Source organism: Protopterus annectens, chromosome 9.part0 (genome assembly GCF_019279795.1).
Source record: "Protopterus annectens isolate FY-2018-M chromosome 9.part0, PAN1.0, whole genome shotgun sequence".
Lineage (NCBI taxonomy): Eukaryota > Metazoa > Chordata > Ceratodontiformes > Protopteridae > Protopterus > Protopterus annectens.
Genome location: NC_056743.1, coordinates 4,186,815 through 4,201,864, shown reverse-complemented (window position 1 = coordinate 4,201,864; position 15,050 = coordinate 4,186,815). Strand labels below are relative to the sequence as shown.

The 15,050-nt window shown below is 44.1% G+C and overlaps 1 protein-coding gene across 4 annotated transcripts in view; it reads right to left on the bottom strand.

The window, feature by feature from the left end:
* Positions 1–2,538: 2,538 nt before the first annotated feature.
* LTO1 (LTO1 maturation factor of ABCE1) overlaps positions 2,539–15,050 on the bottom strand; it is a 601,160-nt gene continuing 588,648 nt past the window's right edge. For 2 of the 4 annotated variants that reach the window (XR_006366191.1, XR_006366189.1), the window contains exons 5-6: positions 3,362–3,555; positions 2,539–3,273 (exon numbers count right to left, since the gene is read on the bottom strand). Coding sequence is in view for 1 of the 4 variants with exons in the window: in XM_044082516.1 (XP_043938451.1) it covers positions 3,205–3,273 (69 nt within the window). In the remaining 3 variants the exon portion in view is untranslated. The remainder of the gene's footprint in view (positions 3,274–3,361; positions 3,556–15,050) is intronic. The other 2 variants (XR_006366190.1, XM_044082516.1) reach the window with 2 other exon arrangements.

Sequence of the window (15,050 nt, the reverse complement as noted above, 5' to 3'; positions counted from 1 at the left end):
GAGTGAAGCAGAAAACTAAGGGGGAACAGTGACAAACTCCGTGGGGAGGCTTTAAGACCATGAGTACATTAAACAACCCCTGGGTAAAATCCTGCCATTCACACTGAGGAGATATGTGTTTTGTTTTCTGTTTCTTCTTCAAAGGGACGTCAGCCCTAAAGACCTTAGGAGGTTCAGATCCTTGCAAACAATCAATGCAGTGGGAATCACTTCCTAACCAAGAATCTGCAGAACTTTTGGTCCCTCTGAAAATGATCAACCAAGTTTCCCTCTCAACAGCCGTAATAGACATCTGCACAGCCTTCGAGGATGTGTGAGAATTCAGATCCATGCCAGCATCCGATACTGTCCAGGCAGAGGAATCCAATGGAACAGCCAGATGATCCTCTGGGCTTTCACCACCCTAGAGAGAGACATCCACAGGAGGAGGTACAGCAGCCAAATCCAACCCAACTTTCTTGGTAGTCATCTTAGCCGACTGCTGACTTTCGGGATGGGAGGATTCCACCATACCATCCTGCATCAACAACTTGTTGATGTTGGTTCTCTAGGTATACAAACAAGGAGTGGCTCTACGCAGGGGTCTTAGGGACAAACATTTGACAAACTGAGCACTTAATACGGTCATCAGAAGCACCCAAACAAAACAAACTGCTTGTGATGGTCCTTATGGGAATCTGTCTCCCACGCTGACATTTTCCCTCTCTGGATGACATGTAAACTTGCAAATCAACAAAAAGAATAAAGAAAAAAAATGGGGCACTTATCTGAAAAATGGCTTGGTAATCAACACAGACTAAGGAGCGTGTAGACCAGTGACTGAAGATGGCATCCAGACTGGCGGCAAAGTTCTGAGGTATATACATCCATACATCACCTTTATGCCCTACGCCATGAGTATAATTGTGATGTACGACATCTTTAAAATCTTAAGGCTTTGGTATACTGGTCGAACATTGTGATACCCATGGGAGGGAGTCCCTTTAGTGAAGAATTCTGCAACAGGGGTATGAAAGGACATCATTTACACATCCCCTAAGCACTGTTATGACAGGGTCCTGCAACACAGATGCCACTTAAGTTAACAAGTTTATTTTTCTCCTGACATTGGAGCATAATAATGCTGCTCCATGCACTAAAAAAATTTTGCACTGAACTGGTAACCTGTTGCTTGACTGACAGATCAATTCAACATTAGTAGCACACATACTGAAAGTAGGTACTACATGATCCACTGTACGCTGAGGCAGTCACAAATTCAAAAAAGTTTCCCCAGGTGTTCAGTTATGTGAAAATTTCAATTACGACTTTACTTGAATGCAGCCAGTCAAATAATTTAGACTGCGTATTTTTATTTCACATTTTTTTTAACAAAGTAAATCAAGCCTTTTCTGCTTGGTGCATCTTTAGACAGAAGAAAGTAAAATAACTTGTCTTGTACTATGTCTACAAATAGTGACTAGCGCTCGAACATATTTGGGCTGCGTGCTTGGCAGTCCCAAACACTGCACTACTACACTCACTCTCTAAACATCAAATGGTGATCTTAATATTGCTAAAAGTTAAAACCATTGCATTTCTTTCAGATAAAACTAGATGTCAGCATACAAATACCCCTGTCTTTGGATAAACTGAAACAAGATCACCAAAATTTGCAGGCACATAATGGCTATCAGAAATCACTTACCCTTCTATCGATTTTCTTCAGAGCACAGCATAAGAACAGGTAAACTATTATCTACTGCCAAGCAAAACAAAGTATATTATGTGAAAAACAGGAACAGCTAAATGTGTCATTGCAGAAATTAGTATATGTTCATCTGAATGATAGCAAGATACATCCAAAGACGAGACTGTATAGAAAAAAATATACCAATACGAGTCAAGTCCTTTTGGCTTCTCCTCCAAAGTGCTACAGTACCACAAAGCTTGTACAAAAAAGTGAAAGTTATGTTTTAGGCACAGGAACATACACAAATTACGACACTTTACATTAAACGCTCTGCAGAATTTATTTTCATTAGTAAAAACTCTGCTTGCATTGATACTGTTAAAAAAAAGAAAAACGACTGGGGAAAAAAGGTGGCTGAAAAGTGAAATTAAATTATGCAAACCTGAAAGTCTCTTATGACTCCTGTCTGGTAACTTTGAAGTTTTACAAAAGAGAGACACTTTCACTGAAATGCCACACATACAAGGCATCTATTAGCTATTACCAGACTAGATGAATCAGCTTTTTGAACACATTTGCCTCCAGCTAGAAATATTCTAACACTGCTACCTACAGCCACATAAAGTGTCACCTACAAATGATTAACTCACTGTCTCACTAAAAATCGTTACACAGACCAGTGTCAAGTTAGATTATCCAGCCTTAACACCCTAATGTTAGTGCTGTGCCAATAACTGGTTGTTCAGCAAACAAAACATGTGCAAAATGCAATAAAAGTGTCAGCAATGCTGTTCAGAATACAGACAGCCAGACTATCATCCTGTGTTACCACGTTCAGACAGAAAAATAAAGCACCACCAAGATTCTATTGTTTCAGAAATATACTGTGGTTGTTGAAGTCAAAACAGAATTTTACAAACTTACTTTAAATGTTGGGAGAAAAACAAGCATTACTCTGATGTTATATGTTACCCTCAGACTCGTGTTACATTCTGTGTAAAGAATCTTGTTAAAATGACTTTCACATTTTCCAGTCAAACAGCAAACATCCCATATCAGTCTTGTAACATCATGCTGATTCTTACAATGTACTGGAAGCGCTTTGATCAAACAGCAAACATCCCATATCGGTCTTGTGACATCATGCTGATTCTTACAATGTACTGGAAGCGCTTTGATCAAACAGCAAACATCCCATATCAGTCTTGTGACATCATGCTGATTCTTACAATGTACTGGACACGTTTTGACATCTGACATTTAAGTATAACCGAACAGTGTTTTACAACCGATAATGCATTATAATGTTGTATACAACACTGCATTTGCATGCAGTCACATTTGTTAACTTCAGTCCTGTGATATCCACTCTTACTTTGACGGTGACCTGCTAACTAGCTCTCATTTTTCATTGTGGGCTACACAACAGTCTACCGCCATCACAAATGTGCAAGTTACTCTTTCCTCTGATCTTGTGTGGGCTTTTACACTACAACACAATACCACTCTGTGCCTTTTCTTCATACACTGCCTTAAAATAAGAGTTCTGACTTCTCAGCACGAATTTTTAAATCAGGCACAACATTCAGCAGTGAGCTGATCTGAAAGAAAAAGAAAATGTGTTAAGTAAAACATGAAAAATGAAGATATGCAAAAATACCACAATTATCTTAAAGAATGCATATTTACTTGCGCCAAACATACAATCTGTGCCATGACAGCTGATCGCTGGAGTGGTCTCAACAGTAAATCGTGACATTTCAGTTTGCTCATTTCTGTCATTCCAAGCCTCTAGTTTTTTTTTTTTTTTCAGCAGTAGTTTCTTTCCTTCCATATGCACTGCTATCTTGCACCTTGGAAGGTGTAATACAGGCAGCGTGAGCCTAGTATACAAGATAAAAAAAACAAACTAGTAGTCTTAAAACTTCTTGATGAGCTCAGTCAATTATTCCCCAAAATCATGAGAAACGGGTAGTGTTAAAGCAACAAGCCTTTATTCGTCACAGACAAGTGTGCCTCAGTAACAAAAATTAAATATTTTACAATGTTAAACATAACAGCTTTTATAGACTTTATAGGTTCATAGGTTGTTACTAGGCTAGGGTCTACAAGCCTAGCCATACCTATTCCCTGGATATTTCTTCCCACAATATTTACTTCCCTGGACCTCTGTCTAGCAGGGCGACTGACATGATCCCTGGGGTGAATTTCCTACCTCCCATTCAATCGTCAAGGTTCCTTTTGAAGAAGGCCAAGGAGGTGCTCTGCTTGACATGTATGGGCAGTCTATTCCAGAGTATGGGGAGTCTCTGGGTCAGGAACCTATCCCACCAGCATGTTTTGTTCATTGTGATGACAAGGTTTAGATCCCTGGAGCATGTAGCTCTGAGGGAATGGGATTTCTTTAAGTGGAGCATGTTCAACAGCTCAGGGTTTGACATGGCCTTGTATGTTAAGCAGAGATTGCCTCTGACTAGACTATAATGCCACAGAGTACAGCTGGAGGTTTTTTTTTTTTTTTTTTTTAAAAGACGGTCAGCATAGGGCATCTGCTTTAGGCCTGTGATTCTTTTAGTGAGGTATTTCTGTGGCCTTTCCAGCTGTTGCAGAAGTCTTGTGAGGTACATACCAAAATGACGTTGTACTCTATAATGGGACTAATGAGTGATGAGTACAGTGGGACAATAACCTCCTTTTTTTCTGGATGAAAAGCCACATGGAAGGATTTCCTGACTGTTGTGGCAATGTGGTTATCGAAGGCGAGACCACTGGACACCTGTGCCCCTAAGTCTCTCATCACACTTTGTGTTTAGTGTGCCACCTATGTGGTAATTCATGGGTACATAGTTTTTCCCAAAGGGGCTAACTAGACATTTCTTGGTATTAAGCTTGAGCCCATGGCTCTGGCACCAAGCATCTGTTTCTGTAAGGCCCTTTTGTAGAATATCCACATCATTTGGGGATTCAATAATTGCTCCCAGTTTGCAGTCATCTGCACACTTTTGTTAACCAGAGTCCCTTAGTGCTGGCCTGTACTTCAGAGAAGAAGATGCCAAACAAGAGTGGTCCCAGGACTGAACCCTGAGGTACTCCACTTGTCTGGAGCTGGATTTGGAGTCGGCTACTTTTACAGTCTGGGTTCTGTCAGTAAGCCAGTTGGCAACCCATCAAGTGACGTAGGGATTTATGCCCAGCTTAGTAAATTTATCTATGATTCCAGAGTGGGGGATGGTGTCGAAGGCCGTGGCGAGGTCCAGATAGGCTGTGTGGACCGCCTTACCCTCGTCCACAGCTCTGGAGACTGATTCGAAGAAGTCAATCAGGTTCAGCAGAGAAGTTCGGCCCTTCACAAACCCAAACTGGGTGGGGTCCAGTGTTTGAAGGTTACCGATGTCTGTTTATAAGTTCCATGATAATGCGTTCCACGCCCTTGCAGATCAGGCTAGTCAGACTGATGGGACAGTAGTTCCCGGGATCCAAGGTGGTTCCCCCCCCTTGTGGAGTGGCATAACTGTAGCTGTGTGCCACTCAGTGAGCACGAAGCCTGAGGTGAGGCTATGATTAAACATGATACTTAGGTGAGGTGCCAGTTCATTTTGTAGTTCATATAGTACACAGCCCGGGATGTCATCCGGTCCCATGGATGTTGTATTCTTAGCTTTGGAGAGTGTGGTTTTCTACCTGTGTGGCCGTGATTACCGGAATTTGGCAATCTTTTGGTATTGAGATGGGACCTTTAGGGGGTGAGAGGGGAGTGAAGTTGGCACTAAATCGATCTGCCAGGATGCTGGCAATATCCTTGGGATCAGTATATTTAATGCCATTCTGTTGTAGCTCAGAGCATATCTGAGCATTGCCATTTAGATTCTTGACATAACTATAGAATGCCTTGTGGTTGTCTTTGGAAACTTTGGCAATTTTATTTTTGTAACTAGCTTTGGAGGATTTTATGAGGTATCTCCGCTTTTTACTGAGGCTGGTAAGGGAGTTTTTTGCATCCTAGGATTTTCCTCTTTTCTGCAACAGTTTCTTACTTCTGTTGTATAGTTTATGGCAGAGGACTACCAGACTGACTTCCTTTTTTTGGAGGAGAGCGTCTTGGCTCTATTTGGGATGGCACGATTCATGCACGAGTGGATGTGCTCATACAGTGCCTTAGTGCAGGATTCAGCATTCAAATGTTCAGCTCCTGTCTGCATGGGTGCCATGAAGTTTGTAACTTCTGAATTGAGTAGCATGAAGTTGGCTTTGGAGAAGTTTTTTTACAGACGTTTCCTTACTGGGGGGGTGGGGTGGGGATGGGATGTGGATGTCAAGGGTGATTTACTAATGGTTAGACCTGACCAATGAGGGGGTGACCACTGTGTGGAGCATCTCCACTGTTGGTAATGACCAGGTCTAGGATATTGGAGCCCCTGGTGGAACAATGGATTAGTTGATCCAGGGCATTGGAATTTATGAATTCCAAGAACCGTTGGGAAAAGGTGTTGGTACCAGGGTAGTTTTCCAAGTTAATGGCAGGGTAGTTGAAATCACCCAGTATTAGGGTGTTTGGTTGGATCTTAATATTTTCCAGTATGTTTAGAAAGGTGTAGTGAGAATCTTGGGGCATGGTAGGGGGGGTCTGTAGCAAGCTACAATTTGGATTGCAGTCTTATCTAGTGTTAGTTGCACCTGGAGAATTTCAGATGCAGTGTGTTGGGCAACTAGCCTGGAGGTGTGAATATTCTTGGCGAATATAGACACTCCTCCACCTTTAGTGTTTTGGTCTTTGTTTGGTGGCCGAAAAGTGTGGTAAGAGTTGTAGCCTGGTATTGCAGGGGTGCTTTCTGGAGCCTTGAACCAGGTCTCAGTTACTGCACAGATATCTATGTTCTCCATATTTAGGAGTGCCTCGAGAGAGTGCATTTTGAGGTTTAGACTTCTAGCATTGAGTAGCACCACCTTCAGATTTTGCATGCTTGTATCTGTTACATTGGTAGTTTTGTCCTTTGAACCTTGCCTAAAAAAGGCACTATAAGGGTGGCAACAGCTTTAGCCAGTAACCTGAATCTCAGGGGTGACAGGTGCAGACCATCTCTGGCAAAGCATCGTGGTTTTGTTGATCATGTTGTCCTAGGCAGACAGATACTGAATCCCCTTTGAATGACACCAGATGCTTAGCCAATTACTGAAGTCAATCTTTTTGTCCTTATACTGTGGTATCATTCTGGGTGAAGGCAGGATGCTACTCAGGGCTAGGGTCATACCTGTCTGGGCCACATGATCCGAGCGCTCTTCCATGTCTCTTTTCATGTAGTCCAGTGAGGTACGTCTCAAGTCATTTACTCCAACATGGACAATGACAGAGTCGTATTTGTACTTGTTGTGGAGTGACTTGAGTGCATGCTTTATGTGGTGGATCCTGGCACCAGACAGGCAGCTGACTGTAATTTTTTCTTTGTTCAGCCTAGTGAGTGGGACATCAGTGTGCCTGACTATAGAGTCACCTATGACTAAAGTGTTGGGTACGTTGTCTTGCCTTAGGGGCTGCTGTTGTGTGGCACACTGGTGTTGTGAGCTGGGTGTCACTTTGGTTGTGACTGGTGTTTGTTTGCGTTTCAGCTTCGGAGGTCCTTGCTGCTTGGGCAGGTTAATGTTAAGGGCCTCCGCATATGTGGGTTTGGTGTTGCTATGTGTGGGTGTTGATGGTGTGGGTTTTGAAGGGCTATGTGTTGCTTGAGGTGTAGTGCAGGTGTTAACCTTCCCCTCTTGACTGTCTAGCACAATCTTGGCTGGAAAGAGCTTTGCTTCCAGTTTGGCTATGCAAGTGCATCTCTCGCAGGTTGCAGTGTTGGATGGTAGGAGGAGAGGGTTGTCTGTGTACATGAGGCAGTTGCTGCATTGCCCCACACTATGCCCAGATTCACCAGGTGGATAGGAGAAATCACCGGAAGCTGACCCTTGGACATGCCTGTTTAGGTGCTTTTTTGTAAAGTACAAGAGCTGTTTTCCCTTACCTTTGCAACATACTTTGCAATTATAGGCTTAGTGCCTACGATTAATTTCTCCTTAATAACAAGGAGAGTTGAGTGCTTGTATCAGTTTAAGGCTTTCTAGTGCTTTCCAGCAGATTCTAGAGCAAGTGCTAGTCACAGGGATTCAGATTTTAGTGCAACTACTGAGAAACCAGCTAGTTCTAAGGGAAAATTTGAAGAGCAGACTTTTTCACACCTGGACTAGTTTAACAGTAGCCCTGTGGTGCTGCACAATGCGAAAAATGTGCAAAAACATGCATTTTTAAACCAGAGAGTTGAAAGGGATAGAAATCAGGCTAAAATTACAATTTCAGAGCTGGAAACCACCCCTCTCCCACTGGTAAGCAGTAGGACTTTCCTCTACCACAGCAAGGTCTGGATAGCTCTAAACACAGAAAATATTTCAAGTTCTGAAACCAGCAAAGCCTAGGATCTGGGCTATACTAGCTAGGAAAGGAGGGAAACGAGCCAACAAGATAGTATATATTACAGGCTAAACAATGCAATTATACACTAAACAAACACAGAAAAGGCTAATTCACTCGAGTGTGGAGCCCAAAACAGTAAATACAATTAAAACTCTACAAAATTAGCAATTTAAAACTTTTTAAATGAAGCAAAGCAAGTGCACAACTGAAAAACGATTTAAGAGGCAGTAATACAGTAGAATAAGTAGCTAGTCTACATATACAGAAAAGCAGCTAAAATGCACAAACAATTCAGATGCAGTGCAACCTAGAGCACTTTAGTTGTAGCAATATTACGGCAAATACAGTTTTAATAAATGCACTAAAATATACTCTATATTTCCAAAATGTTTGAGAAGCACAGTCAAAACACAAAGAGATTCAGGCAATTTTTTTTTTTAAGGAAAGGATGAAAGGAGGAACAGAAGGAAAGAAACTAAGTGGGTTGGCCTTCTCAGATGTTCTCTCTGTATTAGGTAGAATGAGCTAATGACACTAGACTGGGAGGAGTGTCCAAGATCAAATTTAGAGTAGGGGCGGGCAAGTGCAAGGCCAGCAGGTATAAAGACAAGATTCCAATAAGGAGGGGGGAGGGAAAAAACACTACAAAAATGTTCATCACAAGTGAGCCAATAGCTATAAGATACAGTACAAGCATGCAGTATACAATAAAATTGCTATAAATATCTAGAATAAGCAACTACTACTACAGGCTCCTTATTGCTATACATCACAGATCAGTTGCTCCTCCTCAACTACTACTCTGCTTTAGAAGTAGGTGTGAAAAATATATGTATTGTTTACTGTTAAACCCATCTACTCAATGCCAACTATATAAACAGGGTCGTAAAAGTGCATTTTAGAACAGCAAGTACCCACCCCCACACACTACCACTGATTAGGTCATACTAAATCCTAGTTAAGGAAATATTTTTTCTAAACATTTTTTTGAGCTATAAATAACTTCGTATTTATACACACTAATATATATTAGACATGTTTATACAGATATATATTTACATTTATAGTGCTGTAGTTAGACAATGTTTACGGTTATAAAGCTATGGTTTTTCTTGCATCAATCTAGTTAACTCTTTTTACTTCTCTATCTATATATATGATTTTACTTCTTGTCACACACCTGATGAAGGCTTCATTGCATTAGTTAGCCGAAAGTGATTTTAGTTAAAAAGTCAGTCTCTTTATATGTATGTTATTTTTATGTATAAGGTATGTTTCTCTTAATACCTGATCTTGGAATGTGAGTTGCAAATAGATAAGTAGAGATGTGAAGTTGTTCCATCTCGCCGTTCATTCTTTACTGATGAGTTTGGAGCCGATCCCTCGGCTCCGAGTTGGCCAACTGCAAAGCTCGGGGTCTTCAAGTAGCTCGAGGCAAAGTCCCTATCCGATGACGCACCTAGAGTTAAACCCAGATCTAGTTTGCCGCTGCAATAGAGCAGAGATTCTGCATTAGCTCGGGCCAGTAAAACCGTTTTTATTATTATTACTTATATTTAGATAGTTTATAAAGCTGTTACAGCTTTCTAGTGTGTGTTTTTCTACATTTTAGTCCATTCCCTTAGTGTGATTTAAAAATTTCTTGCTGGCCTCTTGTTTTAGGCCTAGTTTAAAACTTTTTGCCAAGTAATAGTGTGCGTTTAAGTGAGTGACCTTTTGTCAGATATTTTGGCCAATTACTTACATAGCGTATATTTTTTGCTGTGTGGTGTGTTTAGATTAGAAAAGGCTTGATTCTATTTTTACTGTTAGAGTTTTTTGTAGTTAACAGTAAATTTGTCTGAACTAAAATATTTAGACAGTGTGTTGCATCTTAGCAGCTATCCCCCTTTTTTGGGCATAGTCTGCTCATTTGTGTTTTCAGACAGTTACTGGTGACAGCAAAGGCTTTTTCTGTCACTTTAATAGTACATTTGCATTTGTGTGTGTATGACTTAGCCTGATTTTATTAAGGCTTTTTGGTAGATAATTGTTTGGATATTTTTGTGGTGACAGTAATTGTTCTCTCAGACTTTCAATGGCTGACCAAGACAAGCAACCCAAGTCTGGTTTCAAAAAGTGCCCAAAGTGTGGCCAAAAGATGTCGTAACAGCCAGCCATGTAAACTGTGTGTACTGTCTAGGAGCCCTGCATTTGCAAGACAGCTGTGCTATTTGTCATTCCTTCACCTTAAGGGTCCTGCAGGAAAGGAAAAGAAAACATATAGACAGAGGGTTGTTGAAAAAAGAAGTTATGTTCTTACCATAACGTTCCATCTGAGTAGTAGACTTCATTCTTCTGCACATATGGGTATACGGATCCGAGCCAGCAAAACTTTTCAAGCATCAGCTCCAAGTTTCAAGCCCCTCCCTTACCTATATTACATCACTTCCTCCTATCTATCCCCAGATTGAGTTTGCTGACACAAGTGGCAACATAACCACAATCCTAAACAGGAAAAACCTGAAAGTGAGGGGGATGGAGGGAGGGAAGGTGCAGAAGAATGAAGTCTACTACTCAGATGGAAAGCTATGGTAAGAACATAACTTCTTTATATCTGAAGTAGTTGACTTCATTCATTCTGCACATATGGGACAGAGTCCCCAGCTATTATTATTCCTGGGAGGACCTTATGGAAGGATATTCCTGAGCACCGCAGAGTCAAAGGATGCTCTCCCTCTAGAAATAAGATCCAACTTATGAGAGATGAACATGTGCGAATTGGCCCAAGTCGCTGCCGCACAGATATCATCTAACGAAACTCTTGACCAGAAGGCTGCAGAAGTGGCCATTGCTCTAGTGGAATGAGCCTTCAATACACCAGGAGGAGATAAATCTTTGTCCTTATAAACCTGTGCAATACAGAGTGTGTGATCCACCTTGCTAAGGACACTTTCGAAACCGCTTTGCCCAAAAATGGTTTTGAAAAGGAGACAAACAATTGATCCGACTTCCGGAAGGGTTTAGTCCTATGGAGGTAAAAACGAAGCTGTCTATGGACATCCAATAAATGAAGCTTACGTTCATCTCTATTTTGGAAATTTGGGAAGACGACTGGCAAATTTATAGATTTGATTAATACTGGCTGCTGAGGACGCCAAAGGAAGGGTTCGTACGCAGCAAAACCCTATCCTTGTGGAAAACCAAATAGGGGGGCAAGGAGGACAAAGGCTGCAACTCAGAAACTCTGTTGGCTGACGTGATGGCGACCAAGAAGGCAGTCTTCCACGACAAAAACTTCATCGGAACTGAACTGGCTGGCTCGAAGGGGGGAGAGGTCAAAGCCTGAAGGACTAAAGTCAGATCCCAGGGGGGCACCGTTTCTTTAACTGGTGGTCGCAATAAAAAGGTGCCCTTCAGAAAAGCTTTACACAATTTGGCAGAAGCCAGAGCAACCTTATTTTCACCCATGTGAAAATTAGAGACGGCAGCCAGCTGAACCTTGATGGTAGAAGCACTTGCGCCTGATCGAAAAAGATCGGCCAGAAAATCCAGATTGACCGGAACGGGGGTTGTAAACGGATTCAGATTGCGCTGAGAGGCCCAAACGCAAAAACATCTCCACTTGCTATTGTAGAGTTTCCTAGTGGAGGCTGTAAGAGAAGCTACCAGAATACAGGGGACAAAAGTCCGGGAGTCCTGATGATCATGGGAACTGGAGCAGCCACACCATCAGCTTGAGATTGTCCAGGTTGGGCAGGGGCAAGCCCGACGGGTGAGAAATCAGATCCGGGCATGGATCTAGAGTCCATGGAGGAGCCAACAGGTGAGACCATAGGAAGGGAAACCACACTTAATGCGGCCAGAAGGGAGCTATGAGAATGACTTTGCACTGCAGCCGGCAAGCTCTCTGAAGGAACTTCAGAATAAGAGGTAGCGGGAGATAAGCATACAGTAGACTGGGAGGCCAAGCATGGACTAGAGCGTCCCTGGGGACATCCCCAGGAGGGGGGATAAGAGCGAAGAAGTTGCTGCACTTCGCGTTGGAAGGAGATGCGAAGAGATCGCAGCAAGGGTGACCCCAAACATGGAAGATCTTCTCCGCCACTGATTGTTTAACAGACCACTCGCAAGGCAGAAGGATTGCCCTGCTGAGACTGTCCGCTAGAATTTTGGACCGTCCCGGGATGTGCGTTGCTATGAGAAACCGGCTGGTGGATATGGCCCACTCCCAAACCCTCATGGCCTCGCGACAAAGGGGGTAGGATCGGGTCCCTCCCTGTTTGTTTATATACCAGACTACAGACATGTTATCTGATTGAATGGCTACCGTCCCCAAAGGTAGGACAGGGTGAAAGGCTCTCAACGCTAAAAGCACTGCCCTCATCTCCAGGACATTGATGTGTAGCTTGGTCTCTGGAGGGGGACCACGTGCCCTGGACCGTCCTTCCCAGGAAGTGCCCCCCCCCACCCAAGCTGGGAAGCGTCCATGGTCACCGTGGCGTGAGGTGGAGGGGCTAAAAAGCAGAGCCCCGCAAAAATGTCCGCTGACTGAAGCCACCACTGGAGTGACATTCTGCATGTCTGATTGATTCAGATGTGGAAATTCATTGGAAGGTCTAGCCAGGACCACTGAACTGCTAGATTCCACTGAAGGACTCATGTGAAGACGTGCAAGAGGGAGGATAGAGATTACGGCTGCCATCGAACCCAGGGCCCTGAGAACACCGGCTGCTGAGACTACCAAGTGATCCAAGAGAGCCGATACATGGAGTCTGAGATTTTCTATCCTTTCCGGGGTGAGAAAAATCTTTGACTGAATCAAATCCAACCGTGCCCCGATGAAGTCTATGATCTGAACCGGAGCCAGGTGGGACTTGCTGATATTGATCGTGATGCCTAACTTATGAGCCAGACCGAGGAAGTAGTGTAGGGCCTGACACGAGACGTTTGGTGGATGCAGCGAAGTGCCAGTCGTCTAGGTAGGGGAATACCTGAATGCCCTGAAGTCTCAGGTGAGCCGCTACAACCGCCATAACCTTGGTGAGCACCCTGGGGGCTGGGGTGAGACCAAAGGGTAGGGCTCTGAATTGAAAATGACTGGCCTCTAGCCGGAAGCGCAGAAACCTCCTGGAGTGAGACCAAAGGGTAGGGCTCTGAATTGAAAGTGACTGGCCTCTAGCCGGAAGCGTAAAAACCTCCTGGAGCTCCTGTGGACCTTGATGTGATGGTAAGTGTCCTGGAGGTCTAACAAGCACATCCAGTCACATTCTCTCAAACGGTAGAATGGACTGTAGAGTGACCGTCCAGAAACGGTAGAATGGACTGTAGAGTGACCGTCCAGAATTTTTGTTTCTCTACAGACAGGTTGAGGATAGACTGGTCCAGAATGGGCCTGAGGTCCCCTGTCTTCTTTGACACTAAAAAGAACCTGGAGTAGATGCCTGATCCGGATTGATCTGGGGGGACCGGCTCGATGGCTCGTTTTTGCAGCAGCTTTGAAACCTCTAAGGCTGCAGCCTCCCTGTGAGCGGGTGGAACATTTGGAAGGCATGCTGGAGTTATGGGACATGAAATGAAGGGGATAAAATATCCTCTGGATATGATGCTCAACACCCAGCAGTCTGCAGTAATGGACTCCCATGCCGCTGGATGCAAGGAAAATCTTCCCCCAACTGCCTCCAGAGTAGAGCAGCCGGACAACCCCTCAGGGTTGCTGTGCGGGTCTGTCGGAAAAAGGTTCCCTAGACCCGAAGTTTCTGGGACCCCCTCTGCCTCTGGGACGGCATCAGTCTTGTCCCCTCTGCCCCTGGGGGACGAGTATTCCTGAGTGTCATGAAAGGACTGATTTCCGGAACCACATCTTCTTTTGCCCCTTTTGGTTCCTGGAATAGGACCTCTGGGTGTTAGAGAAGCGGATTCCGACGGCTGACAAAGTCTTTCTGTCCTTCTCACTCTGGGTTAGTGTCTCACAGTCTTCCCAAAGAGGGATGATCCATCAAAAGGGGCATTAATGAAAGACACCTTAAAGGGGTCCACAAATTGACACAGTCTGATCCAGGCGTGATGCCTCAAGGCAACGCCTGTACCAGCAACTCTAGCGGCTCCCTCCATAGCATGAGAGAGGAGACACAGAGGTATTTGTCACTGATTTCAGTGTAGTCATCTTCGCAGTGAAAGATTGCTTGTCCTGTTGCGACGGAGACTCTGGGGATGACTCAGTTCCAACATAAGGTCTCACTGCAGTCAGATGACATGTGCCAAGTAATTCAGTGCACGGATAGAAAATGTCACAGAGTACATGAGCTTCCCAAAACGATCCATCGACCTGGACACTCTGGTGGATGAACCGAGGAACTCTCTTGTGCCAGTTCCTTCTTTGTGGCAGCTGCAACCACCAAAGCGTCTACCGAGGCTCCTTTGGACCATGCCTGCCTGTCTGACGGCAGGGAACAAATTTTGTCTGGCCTTTTGGGTATAGGCTCTACACCCTAGTGGTGACGAGGTCCACCAAAGGGTCCGCTTGAGGGGAGACCCACGAAGTAGATGGGCCCACGCCAAAGGCCTCCAGGAATATGGACTCATTCGCAGAGGGTTTGGGAGCTGACCAACCTCCACTTTGGCGGAGGATCTCCATAATGTCTCCGAATGAGACGTCCTCGGAAGGTGATCTGGGGGAACCCTCTCCTTCCTCCAAGTCCGTATCAGTGGTAATGGACTCAGTAGAGTCCAAGTTCCTACTCTTACACAAGCTTACGAGGTTCCTCTCCAGTGGGACTCTCTGGAGAGAATTCGTAAGCCTTGGGGGTTCCCTGAGGGGAACAACCTTGGGGTTGCTTTGGCATGGGCTGTCCCTGAGACAGGGTAATGGGAGCAGAATCCAAAATCAGAGGGGTCTGGGTAGGATCCGAGTAGAGGAGATGTGGTCTAAACCCCTGGGAGAGAACCCTTTTC